Source organism: Indicator indicator, chromosome 35 (assembly GCF_027791375.1).
Source record: "Indicator indicator isolate 239-I01 chromosome 35, UM_Iind_1.1, whole genome shotgun sequence".
Taxonomy (NCBI): domain Eukaryota; kingdom Metazoa; phylum Chordata; class Aves; order Piciformes; family Indicatoridae; genus Indicator; species Indicator indicator.
Genome location: NC_072044.1, coordinates 1,412,362 through 1,433,675, shown reverse-complemented (window position 1 = coordinate 1,433,675; position 21,314 = coordinate 1,412,362). Strand labels below are relative to the sequence as shown.

The following is a 21,314-nucleotide window of genomic DNA, read 5'->3' as shown; positions in this document are numbered from 1 at the left end:
GACGAGCCGGGCCGGGCCGAGCCGAGACGGGCTGAACGGGGCCGAACGGAGCCGTGCCGTGCCCGCCGCCCCGCCCCGGGACCGCCCCGCTCCCCCGCGCCTTCCGCCGGCCGCCCCGGTGCGGGGGGTGCGGGAGGGGCCGGCGGCGCTGCCGCGGGTACGCGCATGGCCCCACCAGGTTCCCCCTGCGGCACCCAGTACCCGCCCCACACAGCCCGGTGTGGCCCGGTACCCAGCCCCGGGACAGCCACCGCGACCTCACCAGGGGCTGGCTCGGAGCGATGCGGGGCCGCGGAGGAGCGGCGTTGGGAAAGGCTCTTCCTGGGTGCAGGCGGCAGAGGGAAGGTAGGGAGGAAGGTGAGGGAGAGCCGTGTCCCTTCCTGGGCTCTCTCGGTGGATCGGTGTCCTGGCTGGATCTTCCCGGGGCTGCAGGAGAACCGCCTACCCCGGTACGACATCCCTACCGGTGGTGGCTGCTTTGTCACCCTCCCTGCGCTCCCGGTGAAACCCAACCCCCGCAGCCATGCTCGGCTATTAATAACCGGCCTCGGAGGAGCGAGGAGATGAGAGAGAGGACGAGTTGCTGAGTCCCCTCCTCTCCGCCAAGCTTCAGCACCCATCGGGAGCTGGGTTGAACTGACCCAGAACCAGACACTCCCGCTGCTGGCAGGGAACGTCTGGCACCTCAAACAGCATCACTGGCCCAGCCCTACCGCAGCACCTCCCCACCTCCGGGTTCCTATGGCAACAAAAGAAAAGAAAGAAAAAGAGAAAGAGAAAAAAAAAAGAACCTGCTGAAAGAACACAGAATTTTCCTGCAGTAAATCAAAACTAAGGCTATTTCCTGAGACCAGTGCACCCCAGTGCTCCCAGCAGCTCTGCAGGGGAACCGTTTATTCCTTTACATGCAGCACTTTGGCACCTCAAGGCCCCAGCTGAAGCAGGGCTCTGAAAAGCTCCCCAGGCTTTAGCCTCCTTCAGCTAAAGCTCTTCCAACTGCACCACAGCACCAGGATCACCCTACAGAGTTCACTCGGTGCTCCCTCCGGCCCCATTTCCCAGTGCCTAGCTTTATCTGGGCAGACCATTTTGAAGCTCATAGAATCCTAGAAGGGACCTCAAGGATCATCCAGTTCCAACCCCTCTGCCACAGGAAGGGACACCTCACACTAGATCAGGTTGCTCAGAGCCACATCCAGCCTGGTCTTAAAAACTTCCAGGGATGAGGCTTCCACCACCTCTCTGGTCAGCCTGTGCCAGTGTCTCACCACCCTCATGGGGAAGGATTTCTTCCTAACATCCAATCTGAATCTACCCACTAGTAGTTTTGTTCCACACACACTCCAGCTCACACCTCTCTCTCTCACACCCCTATTTACAGCTGCTGCCTTATTTCCCACCTAGCCTCACCCCCACTGCTTACCTCTGTGTCCCAGCTGTTACTGAGCTCCAGTTAAAGGGTTCCCCATAAACATCCCCCTGCTCCCCCATGGTGGGTGCTGCAGGACTGGGGGAGAGGGGTGGAATAAGCTCTTTGGGTTGGAAGTACCTGAGATGCAAGGTGGGTTTGTCAGCAGATACATTTCTGCTTATTGGGTCAGAGTAAGCCACAGCTTGTCATTGCCACTGGTAGTGACCTCCTGCTCGAGCTGCTCTACTGCTGGCACCGACCTGTCCAGGTTAATATTGCCTTGCCCACAGCTTCTGCTTTCATGCTTCATGGCAGGGTCTGCGTCCCCTTCCCAGCCAGCGCCGTGGGGCTTTGTGCGCAGGGTGGGCTACAGCCTCCCCCAACCCCCTCTGACAGTTTCTGCTCCTCCAGCACCCGAGGATTCCGGGGCTGGAGCCGGGCCCGGGGGTGCCTGCAGGTCGCGGCGGAGGCGCTGGATGGCGACACAGGCTGCGCTACGGCCCCGGCTGCGCGGATCGCCCGGGGCTACCGCCACTCACCGGGGACCTCCGGACCGGTCGGGTAGGGAGAGCGGCTGGCGAGTGACCGCAACGACAGTGAAGGCCACCAGCTGCCTTCCTGTCTTTCTCTTGTGAGGGATGGCGAGCAGGGAGAGTCCAGCTGCCTCTTAACGCATCATTCCAGTATCCTCCCGTCGTTCCAGCCCGAGGCAGCTCTCCGTGAGACTTTAACGAGGGCCCGGGACTCCTCGCATGAGCTGCTTGGGAGTTCACCGTGGCCGGGGAGCCCGGGGTTTGGCTGAGTTTGCATCCCTGGGACACACGGAGGTTACACAGCCTCAGGTATCTCTGGCTCCCTGTCTTCTCCCTCACGGTCATTCAGTGCCTCCTGGCCTTGTGCAGGCTCTGATAGGCTGGAAGCCGAGGGTCTGGGACATCAGGGACCCCCGAGGGGCTGCACCAGCGTGGCTGGGCGTTGTGGTGGGTAGGGGAGCAGCTGTGCCAGCCTGGACACCTGAGTGTCTGTCCCATTATGACTGGGAGATGTGGTAGCTATGGACTGGTAACAGTGCCAGTCTGCAGGTCAGCACCCCTCTGGTCCCCCTCCAGCAGCCCTGAATTCCCTCTCTTTGCTCCATATGCCTGCCCCCAAGAGCATCTCTGTCCTGCTGCTAGTCACGCAGGGGAGTCTCCGGCACGGTGAGTGCAATATCCTTGTGCTACTGAGGCTGGAAATCACCGGATTCCCTTGGGATCTTGTCTCCTCTGTGGGGCTGCCAATCTGTCCTGGACTGCTGAGTCACCAGGATGCTTTCCTTGGAAAGAAGGAAATGGCAGCTTCCAAACTGATTCCTGTGTCGGGCTGCTCCTGTCTGGTGTTTGTTGTCTCTGTTATGCTAAGCACTGCACAGAAAGAATGGCCTGACATAAAAACAGGCTGCAGGAATGCTCCCGGGAACAATGCAGTGCTAATAACGGGTTTCCAAGAAAGAGGGCTGCATTTCCTCCCATTCATCCCATCCCAGGTCAATGGAGAGTTTCCTCCTTGCCTGCCAGGCTGGTGTCCCCCTCCCCGAAGCTGCCGAGCACAGGATCTGAGGATGCAGGTTTGGACTGAGTCAAGCTGTGAGCTTGGGGAGGCAAATGCCAGTAAATGGCCCCTTTGGAGGTCAGTGGTTCTACTTTTTGCCCCCCCACACACCTCAGGGGTTCCTGCCAGGGGTGCTCAGGCTTTCCTGGCATCCCTGTCTCACCCAAGGTGTCCTTGCTAGCTTGAGCACAGGACCAGGCACTTGTTCTCCATGGTCATGGCTTCCAAGAATTTCTTTGGCAGATTCATGTGATTCCCACTAAAGCCACCAACTTCAGGCTTCAAACTCATCTCTGGAGACACTTCTCCATCCCAGGGCTGCACTGAACTATTTTTAACAGCAGTGCTCCTCAAGTAAGTGCAAATCTGGGTAGGGAGGGCACTGGGACAAGCAATCCCTTGCTAGCCTGCTGCTGTGATAGACAGAGGTTTCAAAACCAGTAACACAGGAATTTTGCTTGAATTTTGCTTAAATTTTGCTGTTTTGCTTAATTTCTTGTGCAACTGCTTAGCATTTTAAAAAAACATTTAAAAAGCCTTTCTAAGTTCATCACTCATCTGCGTTGCCTGAGCTGCACAGGAGGTGAGATGAAGCCAAGGATATTTCTTTGGGAAAGAATGACAGCTTAGTGGCATTCCAGCCAGAACAGAAGTAAATTAAACATCTAGATCATAAAAGTAGCAGAGGATGCTTTAAAGCAGACTCTTTGCAGCAGTGCATTAGTTGTCTGCAGAGCTTTACTGTGTAATGAGCAATATATTAATTTATAATTAGTGTAATACAGTGAAGCTCAGCAAATAGCTCTGTGCTCTCTGGATAATTCATCAGCAGAAGAAGCAGCTCTTAATGGTTTCCAAGGTTTGCCTGTCCCCTGTAATTGGGAAGTTAAGAATTTATTGTTATTTCTTCCAAGGGGTAATTTGATTGCAACCATCCCATCTTTGTTCCTTCTCTGTTCTTGCTGAAGTGCAGACCAGCCCCTGGAGTGCCACAGCTCAGGGCTGTGTGACCTCTGTGCAGGGCATTGTTGGTGTTTTGCAGCCTGGATAAGCTGAGGCTGGTGCAGATTCCCTGGAGGTTTTCCTCTTCCTGCTGCAGAGAGTGGTCAGCAGGTTAGAACCTCTGGGGTCACTTTTCCTCTTCTGGTTGTCTCTTCATGGTCTTTCATCACTTGAGGGATTTTCACCCTAAATTCGGCTCTCCAAGGCTTCTCCTGTTTCCATGGAACCTCCCCTGGCAGTAGCAATACAGCAGGACAATAATAAAGGTGTGACAATAAGGCTAACTGGAAATTACAGACCCTCTGGAAATTTTTTTTTTTTTCATTTTGGAAGCCTAGACACATCCCAGGGACCCTAAGCAGGACTTGTCCCTGCTTGTACTCCCCAGACACCCTCCCTGCTGAGCCCCAAATGATCAGGCTGGGATCTGAATGCCAAGTCCCTGTCCTCAGCAAACCCTTCTGAAAAAGGATCTAAATCCTTGGAGCTGTGTGCTCAGAGCTGAGCTAGTCTGGAGGCCGTGCTGCTGCCTCAGGAAAAAGGGCAAATAAGCTTCAATCTTAACTCAGTGACCTGCTGAACATAGGCTGTAACAATCCCTCCCTAGGAATAAAACATCAGAGGTTCTGCTTTGTCTATCTCCAATAAAATCATTGGTACTCCTCTGCCCATCAGCAGCTGCAGAGAAGTTTGTCTCAATGGGAGTTTAAAGTCTTCTGGTGTGTCCCTCTACATCTGTGTATCTAAGTTGGTCTCAATGAGAGTTTAAAGTCTTCTGGTGTGTCCTTCTACATCTGTGTATCTATCTAACCTGAGTCTATGTCATAAAACCTGAATTTTCTTCCCCCAGATAAGCCATTTGGTCACTGGGGTACAGAGGGGTTCCAGGTGTGGTGACAGCTGTCCAGTCTGAGAGGAAATGATGCTGATGTGCAGCAGGAGTGTTCAGCACTAAGATTTCCTAGCACAGCTCCCTTCATTGCCAAACTTGTCTTGTTACAGATACTAACAACTCTTTTTTTTTACTCTCCCCAGTAAAACAACAGCCCCTTGAAGGGTCCCAGCCTAGGCAGTGAGCAATGCTGAGGGCTGTGGTTGGATGGTGGAAGAAATCCGGGGAAGAGGAATTGCTGCGATTAATCTGGCAGGATTTAAATGAAACCAGTTTCACTGAAGTCTTAATTCTTGCCCTGCTCTCAAGTGCTGTGATCTGGAAAGCAGCAAGTTTGTGTTTCTGTGCCATTACATCAATAAAGAGCTTGATTTTTGTATTGAAATAATCTGGCCTAATATAATTGGAGTTGGCTGGCGTGAAAGGTAGTTCTGACTGCATGTGCTCTTGATCATTCCCATTAAAACTCTGTGATCTGAAAAGTAATATGTTTGTGTTTCCTTATGGCAGCAGCAGAGTCCTGAGCTGGCAGGCTCTTGATCAAATCACCTGATGAATATAAACAGCAGATTTAATTTAGTTTCGTATTGATTTTTGCCATTATTATTAAACCCCTCTGATCTGAAGAATGAGATGCTTGTGTTGCCTTAATATCTTATTACCAGGGTTTGGGTTAATCTTGTAGGGCTGCTCCCTGTTCTTTTAGACAACCAAGTCTAATTAAACTGGAGTTTAACATATGGTGAGTTTTATTCTGTAGAGGGAGGAAAAACCATAGTTCCCTTCTAGCAAATCAGCCTCTTCCTACCATGGGCCTCTTCAAGCTGGGGTACTTTCCCTCCGTCTGTTTTGGGGTGACTCTTCCCTCAGACCAAGGTCTCAGCTTTCCCAGGAGCTGTTGGGGCCCCTCTGGGCAAAGGTGGCTGTGCCAGGTAGGACCATGCTTGGGGGAGGCTGCTGGGGCTGTGCCCTGCTCTCTGCCTTTGCCAGCACTAATTGGTTTTACTGATCCCAACTACAGATGTTATAAATCAAACAGGTTGAAGAAGGACAAGTCTGGGCTTCTGCTGTGGATACACAGAGGAGAGAGAAACCTTCTGCAGAGGGGGCCCTGTCTCTGCCCTGCATCCTTCCTAGGAAAGAGCTGGAAATGGCTGATGTGAGGCACCAAGAGGCTGTGGTTTGCTCTAAGTGGCTGCAGAAACCTGTGTGGATCAGAGGAAGGAAAACAGGCCAGAGGAAGAGGCTGATCAGAGAGTGCTGGAGGAGCCAAAGCAGGATGGGCTGAGTCACATCTAGAACCATGGTGAGGGTGCTGGGCAGCAGTGAGGGACTCAGTGTGGTGGTGGCCTGAGATGTCCCCAGGCATGCAGGGCATGAGGTGCTGCTGCAGCTGCCCTCAGGAGCCTGTATGAACACGGGACCAGTGAGCAACTCTGAGGGTGGCTTCAATGTGGCCTTTTGCTGGGGGCCTTCAGCAGACCCCTTTCCAAGGACTGGTGCCCAGGTGGGGAGGGAGCTGCATGAAGGCTTGGGTGACTTCTTGGGGAGAAAATGGCCAAGAGAGCTGCAAACTGCCCACGTGGGATTTATCTGAGCAGCTGTTGTGGATCTGTAACTTGGGTTGGTCTTGGAAATTACTTCGTGCTTCTAGGTGAGCTTGAAGGGTCCAGAAGTGGGCTGTGAGCTGTTCTCTGGAGCCAGAGGCTTTCACAGATACTCAAGCAGTTTTGAGGGAAGAGGAGAAAATGAGCTCTGTGTAATCCCAACCTCCCCTCTGGGCTGTCCTGAAGCTGTGGGATTGACTGTGGCAGCAGCTGTGAAAATCCAGCCCTTGGGTTGCTTTTTTGTTGGCATTTTACAGCCTGTTGCTGCTGGTTGGCACAGCATGCATGGAGCTGCACCCTGGGGTGCTCTGCCAGTCTACAGCTGCTCTGAGGACACAACCACCCCAGCCTGGGGCTGGCATCCCCTGGGTCAGGCCTGAGCATTCTGCAGAGCTGGGGCCAGGTCAATGCCTTTCATCAGCTCTTGGCTCCAGAAAGGCTCTGAGTTTTGGTGGACCTGGCAGTGCTGGGTCAGTGGTTGGGCTTGAGGGTCTCAAAGGTCTTGCCCAACCTAAACAATGTGGTGATTCTGTGACCCTGAAGCCAGCTTCCTGCTTTGAGGAGGAGTGGGGCCAGCAGGCAGCCTGCCTGCCTGCAGTCTGTCTGCCTGTCAGTCAGTTTGTCTGCCTGCCCCTCCGTAGAGCACAGCGCTGCTCTCCGCCAGTGGGGCGATCGCTCATCTTCTTTTTTTTTTTTCTTCTTTTTTTTTTTTTTTCTTTTCCGGGGGTAGAAAATCGATTTTTAGGTCAATTAGCTCCGACCGGTCCTCGCTACTGGCTCCGCTAATGAGCACCGGGGCTAATTGGGGCGGGGCAGCGTCCGGGCGAGTGGCGGGGCGGTGCGGAGCCTGCTGCCAGCCCGGGATCGTGGGTTCCCGGGGCCGGTCCCGGGGCGGCGGCAGGCGGCGCTGCGCCCCTTTGCGCCGGTACCGGGGCCGCTCCGCTCCCGCCGCCCCCGCCCAGCTCAGCCCCGCGCCGAGCCGAGCCGAGCCCAGCGCTACCGGCGCCGCCGCGCCTGGCGATGCCAGCGGCCCCCGGCCGCACCGGCCCGCGGACGCGGCGCTGACCGGCGGATGGTAGCCATGGACAGCGGCGGCCCCGGCCCGCACGGACGGCACCGGCAGGTACGTGCGGCCCGGAAGGAAAGTTTGGAATGAGCGAGGTGGGACGGGAACCCCCCCGGTGTCTAGCGCGGCGGCACGCCGTCGGGGACCTTCATCTATCGTCCGGTCGCCGTCCCCGAGGTAGGGCCTTTACCGACAGGGAAACCGGGGCGGGGGTAACCGTACTCTGTGTGTCCGCGGCACAGTGGGCAGCGGCTGGGGGTCCGCGGTGGGATCCGCTCCCGGATCAGCCCCCGGATCAGCCCAGCAGGTGCCGAGGGGCGGCGGGTCCCGGTCCCATGTCGCTCTCCGAGCCCCGGGGCGGAGTGGATTAGGCTGATGCTCTCGGTGAGTTTCGCCGTGCCGGGTTCTGCCTGGTGCCCGCTCACAGCTGACTCCGAGAGAAGCTGTGCCGGTGCCCGTTCGGAGTGGTGGGGGGAGGCCTGGCTCTGGTCACCGGCAGGGTCCTGCTGCGGGGACAAGCCGGGGCCGGGGCAGCCGTTTCCCCCCGGTGAAACGATTCTGTCGGCGTTGGAAGCCGCTGGCAGCGCTGGGAGGCGGGTCCGGGGCTGCTGCGGCCAAACCCCATCCTGCACCCAGGCTGCGGGGAAGCTGCTGCCCGCCGCTGGTGCACCAGTGCCTGGCGGCCAGGTCCCGGGCTGGGGTCTTCCTCTGCCTCCTTCCTCTGCCGAAACTCCTTCAGCTGCCGTGAGCTTGCTGCTGGTGGAAGCGTGGTGCTTCGGGGTGCTTCTGGTGACCCCAGGCTGGAGTAGGGCAAGAGTCCCTGAACGGGTGGGTCGAGGGATGCAGGACAGGGAGCAGCCTGCACGGCCGGGGGGTTCCCCCTCACCTGCGAGAGGAGGCTAAGTGTTCTGGAAGACAGCCTGAGCGGTACCAGTCCTGTTCAGGAGACACCAGGAGTGGATCCATGCCGTGGTGTTGGGCAGGGAGCAGGAGACCCCTCCTCCTCCCAGGTTGCCATCCCTTCTGATGCCGTGTGAGGCTTGAGGGGCTACTCAGTGTGCAGGAACCCTTGCCCGGGGAGAGCTCATCTATGCTGGAGGCACCCACACCCCAGTAAAAGGCCTGAGCAGGTGAGAGGTTGTATCTCCTGGGGACACAGTTTGAGCTGTCGAATCCTCTGCTTCCCTCTGCTGACAAGTCTGAGCTGCTTCTGACCTTGGGCTTCAACCCCCTTGAAGAGCAGCTACCCCCTGCCAGACAGAGGCTTCTGACACTGGATGAGTCTGAGGCTCAAGCTGTCAGCAGAGCTGACCTTCAAAATGTCAGTGCCAAGGGGCACTGGGGTTCACCCAGTGAGGGAGCAGAAACAGGCCCATGCTTGGGTGGAACTCTTCTGCTCACCTTGGCTGGGAAGGAAATGCTGCAGACACTGGAGGAATGAGCAAGAAGCTGGAAATGAATCAGTGTAGATGAGAGGATGAGAGAGCAAGCTTGGGGGAAGGAGTCCTCTGCACTTCTGTGCACTCCCCAGGACCTCTGCCTGGTTGGGGGGCACATGCCTCTTGCTGCCCTCACTAGCACAGCTGTGGGGCTGGACTGCTGTGGGTGCACCCTGAGAGAGAGCTGAGCTGAGGTGTGCAAGGGAGCTGGGAGCTGAGCCTGGGGCTCAGGGCAGGCTCCCTTGGAGGGGGTTCCCTTTGCATGGGGTGGTGCAGTGCTGTGGAGTGAGCTGGGGCTTAGCCAGGCTGCTGGCCTGCACTGGTGAACCTGGAGGGAGAGGGGGAGGTTGCTGCTGCTGTTGGTTTGTGCACAGAGGATGCAGCATCCTGTTGACCACCCTCCCACACCAGGGACCCCCAGCCTCCCAGCCAGCAGCAGAGTGTCTCAGGGATCCTGGCCCCAGGCCTCTCATGCTGGACATGTCTAAGCATTTCCTCACCTACCCAGAGTGGAGGATCCAGCTCAGGATCGTTGGAGGAGATGTCAGCTCCCCAGGAGACCCAGCAGCCTCCCTATGCTGTGGGCATCACCACTGTGCAGCTCATGGAGCTGTGCTTTGGGGTGAGGGAAGGACAGGCAGGGCATGGAGGGGACAGGATAGGATGCTTTGGGGTGAGGGGGGTGGGGGCAGGCCTCTCTCTGGTGTGAGGAGGGGTTGGCTCAGCCACTGCTGTGATGAGGTTTGCCAGGCAGCTCTGTAGCACAGCAGGGTTGAGCAGGGTGCTCACAGGCCCTGTGCAGGGGGCACTTGCTAAGATGATCTGACTGACTTTCTGCTTCATTGCACTGAAATCACCCCCTCCTTTGGGCAGTGCAGCATCCCCAACATCCAGGTTCCCCCTGCTCTGTGGTTGGGGTATAGGGCTGCCTGGCACTGCAGACCCCCAGCTGTGTCCTGGGGGGCCCAACCTGTGCTGCTTGCACCAAGTGAAGGTGCCCCAAGTTCCAAGAAGTGCAGAAACAGCAGGAGCATGAACATAGCTTTGAGGAAGCTGGCAGACCTGTGGGGCCAGATGTGCACAAAGGTTGGCAGTGCTGGAGCTGCAGTGGCACAGAAAGCAGACATGCTGACAGCCTCCCCCACCTTTCTGTTTCTTTTTTTGGGTGGAATTCTGCTAACTATAATTATCCAGCTCACATAGACCATGGAAAACAATGCTCCAGACCAGCAGGACTTGGAGCATAATTTGCCATGACAGAGTCCCTCGTTAGCACTGTGGGTGCTGGGCTGAGTTCCAGAGAGCTATGGATGGAGCCCTCCTGGCTGAAGGGTCGAGGTTCTGCATGTGATTTTAATGGAGAAGGAGGAAAAATTCCCCAACTCCTGTGGCTGGGATCTGGGAAGGCAGCATGGAGCTGCCCCCATTGTGCCCACATGCTGGAAGAACCTCAGAGAGGCTCTGCTGTGGGTGATGGCCCCTGCCTGTGGGGAGGGACATGGAGTCTTCCACACTGGCTACAGCTGAGTTTGCTCTTTAGAGAAATTGGGGCACTCTGAGGTTACTTCAGGCCCTAGCTCAGATCCAAAAGGTGGACAGCAGCTCACAAAAAATAATGATGAAAAATTCCCCCACGCTCCAACCAGCACAGAAGGCAAACACTGATGTTTCCAACCAGAACCGAGTGCTGTGATGTGCCAGAGCATCACTCTTCACTTCTGAGTGACATCCCCTGCTGAAAAATTTCAAGCCAGACCAAACATTTGTAGTTGGAGTCTCCTGAGGATGGAGGCTGAGAGCTGTCCAAGCAGCAAGGCATCATTTTCTGACAGGAGTTTGTGCACCAGTGGGAGCCCAGGGTGCCAGTGTGGCTGGGGGGGGCATCACTCTGCTGGCCACTGCTGGGGTTGGCACCTCTCAGCCTCATACACCCTGGGTGCTCTCTGCTGCTGCCAGCCTGGCTCCAGCTGCTGGGCACAGTGGCTGCCCTGGGAGCGTGGTGCAGGCTGCATTATTGATAACTCTGATTTATTTATCCTTCCATGGCTGCAGCAAACAGCTCAGCCTCTCTGAGCCAAATATAGCTTTGTGCTGGGAGTGCATCCCTGTCCTGCATGGGATGGAGGTGGCCAGAGGTGTGCTTGGATTTTGGTCCAGCTGATGCCTCCTTCAGGGATGTCTCCTGCAGTTCTTGTGTGCCTGGAGGGGTCCCACAGACAGGAGCTGGGGCTGGGCTGCTCTGCTGTGGGGCTTGGGGCTGACAGCTTGGCTCACAGCTCACAGCTGGTTGACCTCCCCCAGGATGTGGCTCCTCTGCTGGAAGCTGTGTGGGATGTGTGTTGGCACCAGGGGCTTGCTGAGCCTGGGGAGAGCGTTGTGTCTGTTGTCCCCACCTCTGGGCTGCCAGATGTGCCTCTTGGTGGGGCAGGACAGATGTGCCCTGCTGCACAGCTCCTCCCTGCCTCCCCTGGCCCAGTCTGGCTGGGGGTGTGGGTGGGTGCAGGAGGGCATCATGCCCACTGCCAGCCACAGTGCAGCTGGCATGTGCTGCCCCTGGGTTTGCACAGGGGGCTGAGCAGCTCTAAGAGCTGTTCCCTTTTTGATGGGGGAAACTGTAGGTGTTTAAAGCTGGCATCAATATTTGCATGAAGGGCTGCTGTATCCCTGCAGGGGCTGGCTGCTGTGTGAAAATCCTGCTCTGAGGAAGGCTCTGGCAGAGCAGATTCTGCCACCAACCCCTGGGGTTTGCCTTAAACGTGGCCAGCACAGCCTTGGCACATCAGCTCTGTCCCCTTCAAGGAGTGCTTTGAGCTACCTGGAGTTTGTTCAGGCAAACAGGGGCTTGGGGTGCTCAGCCTGCCCTGACCCTGGGCAATGATGTAGGTCTGCAGAGATTTCCCCCCCAAGTCTCTAGAGCAGGGAGTGCAGCCTGAGCAAGGGCTGTGCTGGCACAGGATCAGTCCCCGTCAGCCACGGGCAGGGATGAGGGGCACCTGTGTGTCTGTGCCCCTGCCCAGGCTGCCCATCCTGCAGCACTAATCACAAATCCTTCCTTACCTCTAAATTCTTTCCTAGCATAAACTCTGTGGCTTTGTCTCTCTCTTTTTATTTTCTGGGCAAATGTCAACGTTTTTGGTGACATTTTCTGATTATTTTACTTTTCTTCTTTCCTTTCAATTTTTTTTCTTTCTTTTCTTTTCTTTTCTTTTTTTTTTTTTTTTTTTTTTTTCCCAGCTGAGAGAATCAAAATGGGGGGGTGGGGAAATCATTGGAAATCAGCATTCTGGAATGAACCATTTCTCATTTTGAAATGTCACTTTTAAACAGAAGGATTCGTTTTGAAACGCTTCAAAACAAGAAATGCCCTTTTACCACCTCAAATCACTTTGTTTTGATTAAAAATGTCAGTGTTTGCTGTTTGGGCACTTCATTATGCCAGCCTGGTCCAGAGCAGAGAGAGAAATGGAGAAGATGCTTGGATAATTAAGGATTTCTTCTCCCAGCAGCTTGGTTTAGTTTGCCCAGTGCCTGCCCAGTGGGTGCAGGCAGCAGGGCTGGTGCAGTCAGACTCACCTGGGCATGGACCATGGGCATGGGGCAGCCTTGGCACCTGCTGTCAGTTCCTGGCAGCACTCCCTGCCCTCAGCACCACCAGCACTTCGTGGCCTCATGTTGATAAAAGATGATCCAGCCCTGAAGGTTTCTGGGGGCTATGGCTGCTGGCCCTGAGCAGGGTCACATCTCAGGGGGGCATCACTAAGGCCTCACCCAGGAAATGCCCTGCAAGGATGTTGCTGTCAGAGCTGCTCTGGCTCCTGCTGCAGTGCCTGGAGCTGCTTCACCCAAGGGGCTGTGGCTGCCAAACAGTCCAGAAAAGGTGTTTAAAGTAGCCACCAGGAAATTACCAAGGCTCTGGGCATTTACATGTTTCCTTAAGGCTCCACATGATGGAAAACTTTCCAGCATGTCCTGCAGGGCATGGCAGGGTGACAACACCGTGCCCTGATGTGCTCAGGGGTGCCCAGAGGTGTGTTTGGAGGTCGTGGATGCAGTTTTATGTCAGTGGGTTTATGAGTTTGCAGCTGTATGGGAGGAGAAGCAGTGTGCTGGGACAGTGGCTGTGGCTTCTCTGGCTGCCCTGGGCTGTGTGCATCCTCTCAGGCATCGCTGCCCCTTCCTTGGCTCTCCCTGCAATGCCAGCCCCACTGGCACAGTTGGTGTGGTCAGTCCATCTCATCTGTCTCTTGGTGGGTGCCCAGCTCGGGAGATCCAAGCCCTGAGCATCACTGCAGGGGACCTCAGTGGCACGAGGGTGATGACAGTGAGCTCCTGGAGGACGTGGCAGGTCCTCACCCCTGGGTTCTTCATGGATGTCACCACCCATGCTGAGATCTCTTTCTCCTTTCAGATGCCCTGATGTCTGCCCCATGCAGAGCCCTGACCTCCCCAGGGGTGGCAGATGTGCAGGTGCTGGTGTGAATCCCCAGCAAAAGGTAACCATGGCTCAGCTGGGCTGCTGGTGCTGAGTCTTGTTTTTTTTTTTTTTTTTTTTTTCTCCTGCTGCTAAAGAAGCTTGAGCCTGTCCAGGGGTGGTGGGTGAATCCCAGGTGCACATCCTGCCCTGTCCCCTCCAGCCAGCCCACCCTGGTGCCCGTGGCCATGCATGTTCAAGGGCCACACAGCTGCATGCAGCAGCCTTGGTGAGTGGGGCTGCACCTCCTGGTCCTCCTCAGCCTCTCTGCTTCCACACCTCTCTTCTTCTTCTTCTTCTTCTTCTTCTTCTTGGTAGAATGAGTGAGAGAGACATACAAAGCCTGAGCAAATGGGTTTTCGTGCTCACTCTCTGCCTTACCACGCTGTGGGGAAGACTGACTCTGGCCTCCACCCATCACAGAAGCCATTCAGGTAGGGGGAGTGACATCCTTGCCACCTGCACCCCACTCCTGTGCCATCACCTTTGGCCCCCATGATGCTGGTGGTCCTTTGGGGTCTCCATGGGGTGCCCAGGGTGGGGGTTACGTTGGGCTGAGCTGTTTGGTGAGGGTCTGTCTCTCATTCCTGGGTGGGAGAAGAAGTGCAGATGATCTCAGGTTGTGCTGTGATTGGGAGCTGGCAGGGGTCTCCCTGGGGACCAGAGGCCTGGAAGACCCCAATGTCTAGTCCTGTTGCTGGGGTCTGGGCAATGAAGATGAGTGTGGCCAAAGTTCTTGGAGTCTGGAGCAATCCCAGGCTGTGCTGCCTGCCCCTCCTGCTGTGTTTGGAAAAGAAGGAATTTAAGGGTTAATGGGGAACTGTTGGGGCTCTTGCCTGACCCCACCTAACCCTGTCCTATTTCTGTCATTTTTGCCTGGCAGTTAAAGCACTTCTAATCCTCTAATCCCCACCCTCATTGCTTAAAACCAAAACCTATCTCCCAGAGTGACTCCCTCAGCCCCAGCTCGTCAGCACTTACCTGCCCTGCCCTCAGCCTAACTTGCAGCAGATCAAATCCCTCAGTCAGGAGCCAATTTCTGATCCCAGCTTGGGATGCCCTGGCTACAGACCTGGGCACTGCCCACCCAACCCACCCAGTCCCACCCCTCCTCGGTAGGAGGAGTTCAAGGGAGCTATTGCTTGGGGAAGACTCAGGGCTGGCATTAAAAGCAGTGACTCAGTGAGGTTAGAAGTAGAGAAGCCTGAGTGTGCCCATGGGCTGTGAATTATGCAGAAACCTCCTCTGCACGTGAGGAGTTGGGAGCAGAGCTCACGTGCTGGTGGGCAGAGCTGAGGACTCTGCTCAGGGTTATCCACAGTGGGCCAGATCTTCTACTTTTTATTCAAGCAGGTTCTAATCTGCAGCAAAGAGGCAGTGCAGGAGCAAGCACTTTGCAGCCTGACCCTGCTCTGTGTCTGCATTAACACCAGGGCTCTGCATATCCCAGTTGCCTGGCACCATCGGTGCCCTGTGCTGGCAGCTGCCCCTCTCCATGGGCTTCAGAGCAGGAACTCTTCTTGTTCTGCTTGCTGAGCTCATGGCTTTGTTTTCCTGCTGTCTGCCTCTGTGCTTTCCCTCCTGTTGGGACAGTGTTTGGTAAAGGCTTGGTTTGAAATGCACTTTCTGAAGGTTGCGTTCACAGCTGCAAGATGTTTTTGCCCATGGTTACATCTCTGAGTGTGGAGTTGAACTGGAGGTGGGAATGGATCTGTTTGCACCACTGGTGCCAGCCTGGGACCCCCTTGAGTCAGGGATGCTGGTGATTGTGTGTGTAACAGGACAGACCCAGAGCCCTCAGCTGCTTGGAGCACAGCAAGAACCTGCTGCAGCACCTGCAGATGGGCAAAGGCAGAGGAAGGGCTTTAGTTGTCACAATGTGGCCACAAGGTTTCAGCTCCCAGACTCATGTGGGCAAAGAAGTCCATGCAGACCCTCTATTAGCCCTCCAAGGAACACCCCCCCCCCCATCTCTTCCCCACTGCAAATATTGGGGTGCAGAAATGAGACCTGATCCCTTGTGCTCACTCAGCACCTGGGGACTGCTGATGGGCCCCAGCAGAGCAGTGCTGCCTGGGGGCTGTGGTTAGATTTAAACAGCCACATGAATCGAGTGTGGAGATTAAGTCCTTTGGAAATGAACCAGGAGACTCCTCAGTGAGGAATGATTCACCACCAACAACGTGGTGAGCTCTGTGTGATGAACAAGACCTCCTTGCCTGGATCCAGCTCCCACAAAGGTGGCCCCAGCATCTCCAGATAACCCCTCTGCTGCTGATAATCAAAGTGCCACCTCTGCCTTCACTCCTGTTCATCACTCAGCCTGAAGCAGAAGCAAAGGCATTCAGTCAGCTGGGCTTTGCTCCTGGGAGATGAGGTTCTCTGAGCATCAATTTCTGATTATCTTGTATGAGAGCTCTGCTGCTCAGCACCTCGCTCCTGGGAGAGAAGGCAGCAGCTCCATGGTGTGAGATACTTCTGTACAATGCCCTCCCACCTGCAGAAGTGTTGGTTACTCCTTCCTGTGCAGCCTTTACATCCATATGGAAAGTTTTTCTAAGTCACTTTCTGCAGCTGAGGCAGGAGCTGTGCTGGGGGGGCAGTGGGAAGCAGCAGAGGGTGGGAGGTTGTGTGCCAGGAGGGGATCCCCTGACTGCAAGGTGCCTGTGTGGCACAACAGCAGAACACTTCCAGCTCTTCTCAAACAGCCCATTTGGGTTTCTGCTTGTGAGGCTGAAGGGATGGGACCTGCACAAGCAGTCTGGGGACATGCACACCCTCAACACATGCAGCAGGGTGGGACGGAGCCTGCCATGGAACCTGGAGGTGACCAGGGAATGAAAAACCCCAACTGGTGTGCAGTGATAATGAGCAATAAAAACAAGCCTGCTTCTCTCCAAAACCCTCTTAAATAAAACATGCAGCTAAGGCAGTAGTGATTTTAAGACTTTAATTATTTAGTGAGTATTAGTAGTTGAGTTGTTACAGGGCACAGATGCCTCACACCCTTGCCTGCCTGGTGCTCCAGGGCCATGCTGCCCTCCAAGCAGAACCCACCAAGCCCACAGCCCTGCTTCCCACTGGGACTGGACCCTCTGCCTCCCTCCCAGGCTGTGCTTGGCTCTGTTATGATGCTTGGCCCTCCTGGCCCTTTTAGGAAGCTTTTGGTGCCCAGGAGGATGGGGTTTGGTGCAGAGGTTGGGCACTGCCCAGCAGTTCTCTGTTCCACTTCCCTTCATTTCACAGCTCTCCCCCAGCAGCCAGGGTGATATTTGACAGTGGACTCATGGAGCTGTGCCCACACCTTCTAGACACAGAAAGTGTGTCATTTCAGGGTTTGCTATAAAAAAAAACCAAACAACATGTTCTGTCACTCACTTAAAGGTCAGACAGAGTAGGACAGAGGGTTTGGTTTGGGTTTTTTTCATGCAGGATTCTAAAGCCTTGTGCTCCTACAATGCTTTCATGGTTCCATGAGATAAGAGTTTTGTTGTTTTGGTTTTTTTTTTTTTTTTCCCCACAAGGGTTCCAGTGGGGAAATACCACCTAAATGGCAGGGAGAAGCATGCCAGAAGCTCTGGAACTTATCCCAGGCTCTCTGGGGGTTTCCTGCTCTTGGTGTTAAACAGCATCCATCTGATCTGCATTCTCAGTCCTAGCTGGTGTGAAGTTCCCTGCTGCTCAGCACAAGGAGCAGCAGCTGCTGGAGCTCTGGAGGAGCCTGTCTGCCTCCCTGAGCTGGGGCTCAGGTCTCTGCTAGCTCTTCCCAGGCATGGAACATGGAAGCCCAAGTGACAGAGAGCTGCTTGGCCACCCCTTGACACTGCTGTCCTGCAAGAGGTGCTGAACCCTTGGCACAGGGCTGTTCATCTCCTCTGCAGTTAAGAAACACCAAAGTCCCTCTCTGACACCCTGGGCATCACTGTACCTGGTGTTCATGTGGGGGGGTACCTGCACCCAGATACCCCCTCCCTGAGCTCCTTAGGTGTTGAGATCCATGGCACCAGTGTCCTACTTGTGTTTGAGGGGCAGGGAGGTGGATGGGTCTGGTTGGTGTGTAGGGAGCTGAGATGCTTCACAAAGGGAAGGTGGCTCCTGCCTTGTTCACCTGCTTCTGGCACAGCAGCTCACTGCCCACCCTGCTGGCAGCAGCCTGGGCTCTGCCTGGCTTGGGGGAAAGCTCCATGCTTTTGGGGGAAAGCAAAAGCTTCCTGAACTTCTCTGATCTGAGGGTCCCTGCACAGCTCTGCTCATGGCAGGCCTGGCTGGGCTGGGGCATGAAGTGGCATCTCATCAGCCAGAGCAGCTCTGGTCTGTGGGGAGTTCACCTTCCCCATAGGCCATACCCAGACAGCTCAGGGCAAGGAGCAAGCTGGAGATGGACCATGTCCATCTGTCCTGGTGGGAGCAGCTTCCTTGTGTCTGCACACCCACAGCCTGCCAGGGTTCTGGGGTGTGACTGGCAGGGGCACAGTAGGTGCCCATGGGCTCTGTGGGTCTGGTGCTGCTGAGCTCAGTCAGCAGCAGTGAGGTTCAGGAGAGGCAAATTTCTCTTTATCTCCCAGCTGCACCTTGTTGAGCAAATTAAAAGGGCTTTGGCAGGAGAGTGAACTCTCATTGCATGGCTGTAACAAGCAATTTCCCAGCTCTGCCTGGCTCTCCCTGGGCTGAACCTTCTGAAATTAGCTGGAAATGCAAAGCTGGGGAGCAGGCACCTGAGGGAGTGGAGAGGTCACCTGCCCCTTCCCCCAGGGAACAGCTCTGCTAAGGAAGCTTTGTGGGGAGGCTTTAACAAAAACAAGTCAGAGCCACAGCTGTGTGTGACAGGTGAGGCTGGAGGGCATCAAATGCCCTTCTGGAGTCCACAGGGTGGGTAAGTCCTCATGGTCCTGGCCCAGAGTGTGGTGGGAATGTGGATTCACACTCAACCAAAGCCAAGGACCTCTGCTTGTTCCTCAGGTTGCTTCCCAGATCTCATTAACCATAAAACTAGGACCAAACAGTCACATTTGTTGTGTAATGAGTTGTTTTCCTTCTCACTTTCACCTAAGTCTACCATTTCTGCATACAAAAAGACCAGAAATTATCCTTCAAGCTGAATTATGAAGCATTTAAAAGGAAGGATAAAATTTATGGCCAGAGATGCTGTTGCAAAATACTTCCAGGGTAGGTAATTGTCTAATTATTATGGGCAGGAATGAAAGTCATGGTTCATTAAATGAAGATGACCATGAAATAACAATAAATAAAGCCAAATTAAAGCTGTGGGGATGGCACAGCCTGTGCTGCCCCTGTGCCAGCAGGTGCAGGGCACAGGGATGTGTGGTTCCTGGCTGTGGCTCTCTGGTGGAGCAGGCTGAGGGACAGGCAGGGCTGGCTGTGCCCACTCTCATGCTGGCACATGGCCTTTCTGCTCAGCAGTGAGCACCTCTGCCCTGGCCTGAGGCTGGTGGCATTGCTGGAGAGCAGATCTTGGGCACCTCCTTCCCTCCTGCCTTTCCACCTCCTGCCTGGTGCTCATACAGAGTGGGAACAGGAGAAGGGCAAGGGCTGCTGGGCTGGAAGCTGGTGTGGCTGTGCCCAGCTGGCACAAGCTGGGAGGTTGCACTTGGATCAGCAGAGATGTGGCAATGCAGCTGCCAGGGAGAGGGATTGGAGGGAGGCCTGGAGCAGAACCTGCCCAGGGAGGGTTGTGGAGTCTCCCTCTCTGGAGATAGTCAAGACCTGCCTGGATGTGGTCCTGTGTGAGCTGGTATGGGTGATCCTGCTCTGGCAGGGGGTTGGACTGGAGGATCTCTCGAGGTCCCTTCCAGCCCCTGACACTCTGTGATTCTGTGACCTTACTGGTCTGGAGCAGTTCTCCTTGCTGCTGGGCTGGGGAGGTGCTGTGCCGAGCTGCATGGCCCCAGGAGGATCACCAGGGGCCAGCGCAGGGCTCAGGGGGTGGGTGGGGGGCAGCCTGGCGACGCTGTTTGTCCCCCTGCAGTGCACGTGGAGCCTGGCACCTGTGAGGTGATCGCAGCTCACCGCTGCTGCAACAAGAACAAGATCGAGGAGCGCTCGCAGACGGTGAAGTGCTCCTGCTTCCCGGGGCAGGTGGCAGGGACGACTCGGGCAGCTCCCTCCTGTGTGGATGGTGAGTGGCCCCTGAGCTGGGGGCCCTGCAGCTCCTGAGGGCATCTTCCCTCAGGGCCAGGCTGGTGTGGGGTGTCTATGGCCTTGGTGTTAACAGAGACATGCCCAGGGGTTCCTGCAGAGGAGCAGAGGGGACACTTGGGGTCTCTGTTGGTGTGGCTGTCACCCATGCAGCCCCGGGTTGTGTGCCATGGCTGGGATGGTGTTCCAGAGGTTCAATGCAGGGCAGTGGCTCCAGCCATGCAGCACTGTCACCAGCCCAGGAGCGCTGAGCCAAGCTCAGTCCCTGTCTGCTTTATCAGATGGCATCACAGGGCGATGCCAAGGAGCTGGCAGCAGCAGCTGCAGCCTCTGCCAGTGCCAGGTTGATTTGCTTGACAGCCAGTGCCCTGTGCAACACCAAGAAATGCCAGGATGAGCTGTTAGGAGAGGCTTTTGCTGTCCCAAACAGCCTCTGTGTGTCGTTCTTCCAAATTGTGGGGGAGTCTGTGCTCCTTACCCACCTTAGAGGCACAAGTGACAAGAGCCTAGCAGAGCAGACCCCCCCCCTTGCCTCCATAAGTTGAACACCACTGTTCTCCCTGCTCTTGCTGGGAGCAAGGACAAGGCTGTCAGTCAGCTTTGCAGCTGGGGTCCTGGGAGAACAGAGACTCTTTCTGGAGCAGCTGGGTTGAGTAAGGCCAGGCAGGCGAGGAGCAGCTCCTTGGCAAGGTCACTGCAAGCGTGGGCTCTGCCAGAAAGCAGGGCTGCACCCCGCATGCCAACCTGGCCTCTGACTCCCTCTCTCCTCTCCCCCAGCCTCCATCGTGCTGCAGAAGTGGTGGTGCCAGATGGAGCCCTGCCTAGCTGGGGAGGAGTGCAAGGTTCTGCCTGACCTCTCAGGCTGGAGCTGCAGTAGTGGCAACAAAGTGAAGACGACCAAGGTGCGTCCCCTGGCAGGGTGCTGGGCAGGAGCCTGGCTGCATTTCCTCATCCTAGGGGGAGCAAAACCCAGGGCAGCATCCCAGAAGAGCTGGCAGGGGAATGGGAGAGCTCCAGCTTCTCCAGGGCTGTTTGTTGTGATGCCCCAAAGCAGAGCAGAGGGGCTGGGCTGGGCTGAGCTGCTGTCACTGGTGCTGGGGCTGCTGGGGGTAGCACAAACCCCGGGTGGGCCCCACAGCTTTGTCAATCAATACCTCCCATAGGAAGCCCAGGAGTAGCCATGCTGGGCATGTTTCCTGGCCATGGCATGTCCTGGCTTGCTCCCCAGCACCTCCCCACCACCCTGGGACAGCCAGAGCTCATCCTAGCCCAGTGGCACAGCCCTGATTCTGCCACCAGCCCCTGTCTGAGGCAGTCAGCTGTGGCAGAGCACTACATGATTATTATTTTCCTGGCTTGCTGAATGCCCTGAAGAACAAGGTATAATTAAAATTTTATCAAACTCATTAGTAATTACATATATGCCATGCTTAATCAGTTGCATAATTTTGTCATCATTGTTCATGCTGCTGAGTGGAATTATTCCTTATGCTTTCCTCTTTCTCACCCCACAGCCCCTGCTGTAAAATTATCCCATTAAGTGATGTCAGAATTTCCTTCATTATTGCCATTAATTTTTGTGCCCAGAAAGCACTTTCATGGTCAAGGGGTTTTTATCGACGTCCAGGAAGGTTCCCCTGGCCCTGGGCATCCATCACTGACCAGTGACTGCAGCACCAC

At 55.6% G+C, this 21,314-nt stretch overlaps 1 protein-coding gene across 1 annotated transcript; it reads left to right on the top strand.

The window, feature by feature from the left end:
• The first annotated feature begins 13,797 nt into the window (after positions 1 to 13,797).
• Positions 13,798 to 21,020, top strand: TAFA3 (TAFA chemokine like family member 3). The gene is made up of 4 exons (XM_054395774.1): positions 13,798 to 13,912; positions 19,465 to 19,614; positions 20,412 to 20,536; positions 20,934 to 21,020. The coding sequence occupies exons 1-4, from the start codon at positions 13,798 to 13,800 to the stop codon at positions 21,018 to 21,020; spliced, it is 477 nt and encodes a 158-aa protein (XP_054251749.1).
• Positions 21,021 to 21,314: the final 294 nt, after the last annotated feature.